This window comes from Phalaenopsis equestris, unplaced genomic scaffold (assembly GCF_001263595.1).
Source record: "Phalaenopsis equestris unplaced genomic scaffold, ASM126359v1 Scaffold000224, whole genome shotgun sequence".
Lineage (NCBI taxonomy): Eukaryota > Viridiplantae > Streptophyta > Magnoliopsida > Asparagales > Orchidaceae > Phalaenopsis > Phalaenopsis equestris.
This window is the reverse complement of record NW_018164666.1, coordinates 6162983-6173062: the sequence shown is the minus strand read 5'-3', so window position 1 is coordinate 6173062 and position 10080 is coordinate 6162983. Positions and strand designations below refer to the sequence as shown.

The 10080-nt window shown below is 35.3% G+C and overlaps 1 protein-coding gene across 1 annotated transcript; it reads left to right on the top strand.

The window, feature by feature from the left end:
- Positions 1–2048: 2048 nt before the first annotated feature.
- On the top strand, positions 2049–9740 carry LOC110023486 (probable glucuronosyltransferase Os06g0687900). Its single transcript, XM_020722936.1, has 3 exons — positions 2049–3189; positions 3285–3842; positions 9219–9740. Exons 1-3 carry the CDS (start codon positions 2417–2419, stop codon positions 9445–9447), a joined length of 1560 nt encoding a protein of 519 aa, XP_020578595.1. The 5' UTR covers positions 2049–2416; the 3' UTR covers positions 9448–9740.
- Positions 9741–10080: the final 340 nt, after the last annotated feature.

Sequence of the window (10080 nt, the reverse complement as noted above, 5' to 3'; positions counted from 1 at the left end):
GGTATTTTGGCAATATTTAGGAATTTTGGCCAAATTTAGGTCCCAAGGGCAATTAAGTAATTTGGAGGTGCCTAGGGGCAAAAGACCAAGTTAGGCATTTCAAATAGGATTGGATAAATATTCATTCTAAATGAACCGTGGATCAATGAAATCCCCATTTTGGGTCCTTATGGATTGGTTTTAGCTATAATATGGTGAGAGTATGGTGAGAGTATGGTGTACCTTAGCTTCAAATCAACACCTAGGGTCAATCCTAAGGTCAAGTAGCCCTATAGGAACTCTCCTTGAGTTCCCTCATAATGATCTTACCTACTAAGTGCTAGAGGTTAGGACCAATATGTGGAACTTCAATTGAGTAAAGAGAAGAGTTTTGAGTTTCTAATGGTGAGGGTACCTTTTCTAGTTTTCTAAGACTAGTCAGTAGGAAAGTCCTATAGCTAGACCTAGGCTACTAAAGAAATTTCTAGACCTCAACCAAAAGTGAGGTCAACAGGGCATTTCATTTCTTTTTGAAATATTGCCTACTCGCTGATATCAATCACATGTTTTTATATAACAATTAAAATCTTTAAATATAGCAGGCCAATAAAATCCAGATTGTAAAACAAAAAGTGATTATTGTGTTTGCTATTTGTTTCCGTTGGGGAATTTTAGCAAATGGGTATGTCTGATCAAAATCAGAAAGTGAGGAATCTTGCTGAGGATTGGAGAGTGGGTTTAAAGTATATTTTGTGTATGAGAATCAGAATTTTGGTACTGATCTTAAAAAAATGTGTATCAGCAGGACATGACTGACTGAACACGAGAATTGGATGTCTTGAATAGATTCATTATTCTATCATCGCACACCTTCCGACATACATCAGTTTGGATGGATAAGTTTTCATGTAGGTCAAATTAATTGCAACCAAAATCTTAAATTACAAACTAATCAAAATGCTGATAAAATAAAACCAAAATAAAATTTGGTTTAGATGATTTGGTTATGAACAAACCCAAATTTAAAGGCTATTTGGTGTGCTAAAAATGAAATGCAATGTAAAAAAATTGTAGACTAATATGATTACAATGTATTTGAATTACATTCGAGTTGTTTGGTTCATTGTAAAATTAATGTAGGATTTTTTTTTTGTTTGGTTGGTATTAGTTTTAAAATAATGTATTTCAAAATTTTCTTATTGTCTAGCGTCATTGGGGGCCGATTGTGGTAGTCAAGTAGGCAGACGACGAGTACAGCGGTAGGGGCCAGCAGATGATGTCGGGTGGCTGCGGTCGACGGTTGGAGACTGTGAATGGCATCAGCTGGCCGACAACGACGGCAGACGATCAATGCAAACTTCAAATTCACTCAAACTTTATATTATATTTGTAAATCTTAATAACAAATACATAATTTTATCAAATTCCTGCAAATAGATTACAATACACCACAAATTCACTCAACCAAATGCCCCCTTTTCTATTAGTTAAAGTTGGGTTATGAGAAAAAAAAATAATAAAAATATATATATATATATATATATCTTACATGTACGATACTCATTTAATTTTAAATTTTTGATTTTTTTTTATTTGATTTAAAAATAAAATAAAATAAAATGACCGAAAATAGAATATTGAGGTTCTAAAAACAAAAAAAAAAAAAGAAAAAAAAACATTTTTGAATACAAACCAAATCAATAAAGCAAGTTTAGTTCAATTTGTTGTTATATTTTGAACAAATAATGCTGACCCCTAATTCATTTAGTCCAAATAAATTCATCACAATCATCCTAAAATACACAATTATGGGTACAACATCATATTGATTCAACTAGTTGAAATTACATATTCTAATCCATATCATCAATTCATATAAATTAACGAAGCTCATGCATTGCTACCACAAGATAATTCATCATAAACTCTGGTATTTTGAGCAATCCCTAACACAAAATTAATTTTTAATTTGCTCAAAATATTTTCACACTAATAATATTTTGAGAAATTCGCTCGACACTGAAAGACAAGCAGTCCTGGCCCGACCGCTCCCCTTCTTCCTGGCTAACCTAAGCACCACCGAGAACTTCGCCATATCAGTCTCTCCTTAGTTTCCTTCACAAGTCAATACTCAGCCCTCCGCCTCCTTCAAGATCTCCTCCACCTTCTCTTATTGCAGCTTCCCTGCTTTTCTCCATTTTCATCTCTCTCACCAAACGAAACTTCCATCTCCTTGACTCGCTTCGAACATAAGATATCTCCAATACTTTCCCATCTCCGCGTTCTTAAACCATACTCCACCCTCTCCCACCCGCTCCTCCGACCTACCGCTCAACTTTTCCTTTCCCTTTCCTGGTCCCTCCCATTAACCATTCCCCCCCTTTTAACCTATCGATCCCAACAACAGCCCTTTCCTCTCCTAAACGGAGCAGCAGAGATGAAGCCATCGTTGCTGCAGCAGATCCACAACACCCGCCGGAGTAACAGCCTTCGATCATCTTCCAACCCGCAGGATGGCGGGAGCGGAGTTGCGGAAGCCGCCCTTCGCTCCCCTGCTGGAGCTTTCTGGCTCATTCTTCACGCTCTCTGCTGCCTCATCAGCCTCATCCTCGGCTTCCGCTTCTCCCGTCTCGTCTTTTTTATCATTTTTTCGTCCACGGCCGCAAATATCTACACCAATCCCCCCGTCTTCAGCGCCACCACTACAACGACGAGGACGACGACCACCACCACCACCACCACCCACACAGAAACAGTAACCCTTCCCTTGCCGGCCCCAGCCGCTGATCTTCTGGCGACGAACCGCACCAGGAGCCGCGTGGTGGTCGGCCGGCACGGGATCCGGATCCGGCCGTGGCCGCATCCCAACCCGGCGGAGGTTATGCGCGCGCATCACATCATGGAGCGGGTGCAGCGGGAGCAGAGGCTCCAGTACGGAGTTAAGGAACCCCGCGCCATAATTGTTATTACCCCGACTTACGTCCGCACCTTCCAGACGCTTCATCTCAACGGCGTCACACACTCCCTTATGCTTCTTCCTTACGATCTCACCTGGATCGTAGTCGAGGCCGGTGGTTATACCAACGAGACCGCTGGCATACTAGAAAGATCCCGTCTTCCGTTCCTCCATATCCCATTCCCGGACAAAATGCCTCTTCGATGGGCCGACCGCCACCGGATGGAAGCCCGCATGCGTCTCCATGCCCTCAGGTCCTGATCTTCTCTCTTCTGTGTCCTGATGTAACACCTGTTATGTAGTTCTTGGTTTTAACTTGCAGATCTAATGAAGGTTTGTAATTAAACAGGGTGGTGAAGGAGCGGATGTTAGATGGAATTGTGGTTTTTGCTGATGATAGCAATATGCACAGCATGGAGCTGTTCGATGAGGTCCAGAAGGTGAAGTGGATGGGGGCGCTCTCTGTTGGAATTCTTGCACATTCGGGGAATGCCAAGCCGATGCCTGAGAAAGAACCAACTGAGGAGGAGAAGCGGAATGCTCCGTTGCCTATTCAGGGTCCATCTTGTAACTCCTCTGGTCACTTGATCGGCTGGCATACCTTCAATTCCTTACCGTACGCTGATAGGAGTGCCACCATTGTTGGCGATGTGGGAACAGTGCTGCCGATGAAGCTCGAATGGTCTGGTTTTGTTTTGAACTCGAGGGTGCTCTGGGAAAACGCTGAGGGTAAACCAGATTGGGTCAGAAATTTGGATGACGTGGGGAAGGATGGGGAAGAGATTGAGAGCCCTTTGGCTTTGCTTCAGGATCCATCGTTTATTGAGCCGCTGGGGAACTGTGGGAAGAAGGTGCTGCTATGGTGGCTCCGTGCTGAAGCCAGAGCGGACAGCAAGTTTCCCCCTGGGTAAGTGACCCTGAACTGCAAATATTAACTGAGGATTTTGTTTATTGGAATTTAAGGAGGTCTCTTTTCCTAACTTTTGTTGCTGTTATTTTTCAAATATTTAACGGATTAAATCGGTTAATTAGGTAGTTCTATATTTTTGGGATAAGCTAATGATTGTTAAGAGTCCTTAAATCTGGGAACATTCACAATTCGATCGAATGATATCTCGCTATCTCTCTCTCTCATTCATCTTCCATTTGAAATTTCTCATAAATTTATGTCCGTGACGCAATGAATTTTGCAAATGCATAACAATCCACAGCATGCTCCCGTGCTCACAAATATTGCAAATTATATACCTACATGTATAAGTCCATTATTTTACTAAGAAATTCTTGCATTTCGGAGCAAAATAATAATAATAATAATAATTGTTATTATTGTTATTATTGTAACAATAATATTTATGAATAGCCATACACAAACATATACATTTCCATATTGATATGTAGAAAATAGATAGATACATACGCTTCTCTCTAATCTATGGAAAAATATTCAACATATGGTCCATAGAGGTGCGTTGAATAAATTTGGCAGTCTAAGAATAACTGAGCTTTATTGATGGCTACCGATGCTTAATCGAGAAAGGAAAATATGAAAAGAGTTTATTCTATGCTTCCTAAGAAAGTTGGGGATTTATATAATGTGTTTGCAACTACAAATGTGCACATCCATGTGTTGTGCGCACAAATGTGTAGAGGAAGATTGCAGTTGCGGGTGTTAATAGTGAATATATAGTGTTTACATCATATGTGCACGCATACATATGCTTGAACATGTCTAAAACATATTGACGGATGCCTATGTCATGTCATCATATATATATATATATGCAATGTAGACATTTCATTTTTTTTTGTCCACCTTGATTAATTCTTAAACATTATTAAAGATTGATGAAATTTGATCACAAATGTTATTTGTAGGTGTTAGATAAATATTAGTTTTCTTCATTTTAATTTTTAAGCCAATAATGCTAACAAATAATTTTATGAAAATGAAGCTTTTCTCTTTAGAGGGTTAGTAGTGTATATATAATTTTTTTTCTATTGTTATCATATGCTTATTTTATGATTCATAGATTTAATTTGTCTATGGTTTTAATAATCTTGGATATTTCTTTTATTTTTAAATATTATTATTATTTCTCTAATCAGTTGACGTCCTTGTAGCACTTAAAATTTTGTTGCAGAAAAATGTAATCAAACTATTGTAATATTACCCTTAACTCTTCAAATTAGTGTTAAACCCATATTTTCATAACTTATACGAGCATCTTCTTCAAAGTTAACTTCATTTTACTTCTTAAAGAAAGATTAGGAAGTTTATTTACAAATCTCAATAACCATTTTAAACCTAATATTTACAAAAGGGATAAACTTGGTAAAAATAAGTTCAAAATTGTTGTACCGTAATTAAATCGAACAACCTGGTGATATCTTAATTCTTTTTCCACAGCAGCTTTCTATGTCTCCATCGGGAATACTTTTCATGGTCTATTATGAATTAGGCTTTAACTTTTTATTTTGGTGGACTTATAGTAGTGATGTTTCATTAAGAATATTTTATTATTAAATATGAATCTAGATACATGTTTATAAGAATCTTTCAAATTCTATCTCATGATCATCCAAGTTTCGATTTCATCAAATTTATAATCAAACTAAATGCCTCGCCAAGATGAACCCAACGACTTTATAATTGGTTCAATCTTGGTCCAATCAAGCCATTGAAGCACAATTGGAGACTTTGGATAGTCAATTGAATGGTCAAATAAACTGCAAATTTGACATATTTATAGTCGAACCGAGCGTCTTGACGAGAGCAATTCAACTAGCTTAAGATCGCTCAATTTCGAGGTCATTAAGGATCTAAATTCTTAAAAAATCATCTACGACCAAAGGAGATTACTATGGACCATTTGATCATGTAGTTAAAAAATTTATGTGCCAAAAGGCCAAAACACCCCTCCCAAAATTCTATAAATAGACTCCCTCTTTTCATTTGGAGGGGGGGGAGGAGAAGAAAAAAAAAAGTGAAATTCCAGAGCTTGTTATTAAGAGAAGACTCAACGAGTAACCATTGGCCTCCTTAACTATCAGCCACCATCGACCATTGCTTGTCATCACTACTTGCTACTGCCAACCACTGTTCTAGCTAGACTACGACTGGTTGATTTTTCTAACACTTGTATTTTTTTAGCTATACAAAGGGAAGTGTTGTTTGCATTGTAAGATTGTAACTTCATTCTCTCTGTCGTGAAAGAATGACGTGCCCCTTTACTTTTAAACATATAATGAATTACTTTGATTGGGCTAGACCTCGTGATTTTTTCTCTTTCAGACATTTTTCATTTGAAATTTTGGTATCTTCCTTTGCTATAATGCTGAATTTTTTTTGTAATGCCAAGACGATAAATTACTATGCCGTCATTGCAAATTTTCCGGCACGCAATAGGTAGTATGCAATTTGTAATTTAGACATTAGATATTTGGATGCTAAGTTCAAGGTGAAACATGTTGTTATATATATGGCACTTTGACTTTTTTGGTCCTTTAAATCAAAGTTGACGAAGTGCTAGTAAAGGAGAAGACTATAAAATCAGTTTCAACTATTAACTCTATTGATGGGATAATTTTAGTTAAATCAAACGCTAGATGGATGTGAAGCTAAACTGTCAAATTCTATTCTATGTGCATCTGTGTTGTAAATTCTTTAAATCAACACTAAAATACAAGTGGTAGTGTGGTTTGTAGATACTAATTGAGTTTGTACTTTCTTTAATATTCTTCTAATAGTGGTTAATATAAGATAACTGTATTAATGGACTTGTTCATTTGGTTTAGTTACATTGGAAGAATCTGAAAGTTAAGCTATTACACTTTTGATTCCAACTAGCATTTACTAAACTTTTTATCCTTGATAAGAAATATGAAATCAAAGCAAGCAGTTAGTCTTTACATATTTTGATCTAGTTTTATTTGGCATTTATCAAAGCTTTGATAAAGAAAAAATGATTTTTAGTGTTAAACTTCCAGTTTTCTTATAGTGTAATTAGTAGGATTTTGGACTAATTTTCCCAATCAACCTGGCTTGACTTTGCTTGCCCATTTTTGTTCATCTCGGGCTAAATTAGTTCTGTCTGGCCTTTTTCCGTGAGATAATATAATGAAACTCTGGGGAAAACCGAAGAATCCTCATGTACTTCGGTATTAATTGGCTGTGTTGTCTGTATGTTGTGGCTTAGGAAATTTCTTCTGTTGATTGTCTTACATTTGTAAAGGTTAAATTATCTTATACCTTATTACTTTCTAGAACTTTCATGATTTCTCCCTGAAATAAAATTATGGACAAACATTATATTGATTGGTATTTATATTTGTTGATTTGTGTCTCATTTTATTTTTATTCTCTGCATAGATTTGCTGTTTATTTTGGTTATCCAGTTGCACTGAAAACCTTATTTAAAATTTGTGGAAAAATAAAATACAATAGACTTTATCTAGTAAAATTGAAACTATTTTAACATTTGATTTAAAGAAGAAGATTAGTTATTCAATTTAACCTTATCTCATCTTTTCTTTTTCTTTTTTCTGAATTTTCCTGGCTTCTTGAAGCTTTATTTGCCCTCCAAGCTCTGAATTTGTAGATTTCAGATTGAAGAAGAGCTGGAGGGATAGAAATTTAACTATATACAATTGACCATGGGTGATGATGAAGAAAAAATAGATGATGATAAAAATGCTCATTTCATGGGCTATAGTTCTTACAAATATAAAATAACTAATTTTAGGTATTTAAAATAAGTTATTTAATAATATTTTTAAATTTAAAATATGATGGAAGATAAAAAAATGATTATTTACCCAACATGGTATAATATAATAATTATTTTTACATCCTTCAAAACTGTTTCTCGATATTAAAATAATCTTGCCATGCAGCCATTTTTTCTTTTAATTCCTTTGCTTATAGTGTTTTGGGCATTTGCCAACCATATTTTGTTAAGGGCCTTATTCTCTTAAATTAGCTAAAACATGCATTTGTGCTCTTTTGTAAATGCCATAAGTCCTAAGGGTTGGTTTTCTTGGACTATTCATTTAATTAAAGAAGATCTGAAAATTCCATAAAAAAGCTATTCTGTAAAGCAGTTTCAGAACTCCGTAAAGTTTTGTTAGTACAAAGTGGTATTTACATACATACCACCCAATTCATATGTATTTACATATCTAACACCTAAATTCTACTTTTTGACATTTATAACCTTCAAATCTTTCATATCACATAAAAAGTAACACTATTTAAATTTTTAAAAAGTGAGATACATCTTTTCATGCTAGGTAATGCGGCATATATGTAAAAATTAAAGTTTAGGTGTAAGCTATTAAATAGATAGGAATTAAATGATAAGTACGTAAATTTTCCAAGGAAAATTACTTTTGTAACGGAACTTTGAAATTTTTTTACTACGCTACCGCAAAGTAGATGGAAGAACAATTCTTCGGCCTAATCTAAAACGAAGGATCTCCAACAGTTCTAGTTGTGCCTAATGGCAATCTATTTTAAAGCCTCATTATTTTATTAAAACCTGATTAAGTTGTATTCATTCCATGTTTTACTATTGATATAATTATAGTTCTGGAAATTTCATGTGGACAGGTTCTTTCCAATATTTTTTCACCTAATATTTCAATCTTGACCAGGTTTGTAGATTTCAACAATTTTCTCCATGATTAAATCTCTTATTTCTTTATCCGCAATCAATGTTCGCATTTGTTTTAAAATCTTTTTACTCCCATTCTTTCCATTTCTTCTTCTGTTTTGTGGGACTATCTTGCGGAGCTCAATTCGGTTGTTGCCAATGTTTCATAGTGCAAGTTTCTAGCAGAGATTTGAACCCCTTAGCAAAGTGAATTGTATACTTCAAAGAAGAGAATTGCAAAATTGCAATCAAAACTATAAAACCATAATTTTAACAGGAGTTCTGGTTGGGATGGTTTTCTCATCATGCTTTCATCTTCAAAACTTCATTTATACCATTGCTTTGCCTCTCTTTAGCAAATATGTATTAGGGGCATTTATATGCATACCACACAACTCTTACGCATTTACATATCTAACACCTAAACATTCACTTTTACATGCATACCACTCAAGTCTTTAAGATCACATAAAAATTGTTATTATCATTAATTATCACGATCTTTTTAAAAGTATAATACACCTTTTCATGCATAGGTTTATGACATCAGGATGTTGTAAGTGTAAATATCAAATTTTAGGTGTTATATATATATTTGTCATCTAAGAAATCTGTATATATGCATGTAGATGGATCATAGACCCTCCTCTAGAGATCATTGTTCCTGCAAAGAGAACTCCATGGCCCAAAATTCCCCCAGTCGTTCCACACGAGGCTGTCTCTATCTTCCAAGAAAGTACCGAAAAACAATCTTCAAAATCTGGTAAATCTCCCAGGCCGCGGCGAGCTTCTCGCAGCAAGAAGAAGCATGATCCTCTCGTCCAGATTTCTGCGACGGCCCAAAGGCAACAGAACTGAGGTTACAAATATCTATTTGTACAGCCATACTTTTGTTATACTTGCATTACACTACAATATGAATAGCTCTGCTTGGCCTCTGGCTTCCATAGGCGCAGATCTAGGTTATTGCCCGAGAAACACTATTGATTTGAGGGAGAATACATTCATTCGGCTAGGGGTTTTTTTGCAAAGTTCAGGCTGCTATAGATGTTTCTCTAATTATTTTTTTTGCAAGATATATGAGGAGTTTCCACGTTTGTATGATTATTTGTCTGAGATTATCGTATTTCATCTATTGGTTTTCTGAAAAATTGCAAAAAAAAAAAAATATGGAGGTTTTGCCTTTAGATTAAATTGGTAGGCATAACCATGTTCATTTATCATAACATCGTGGCTGTATTTACAGAATAGTAGTTGCTATATAAAGATGTGTCAGAGTTGGTTCATTTGACATTGTTAGAATATTTGTATTTTATATGGTTAAAGTAGGTAAAAGTTTGATGGATTCGCTTATTTTAGTATTCATTTGATTTATCAATTATGGTTTATTAAATACTCAATTTGATTGATGTTGTGCTATGCTAACTATGCCTACTTATGTGGCTTTAGAACATGTGTTGTTTATCATGCAATTATTAGGGCACCTTTTTC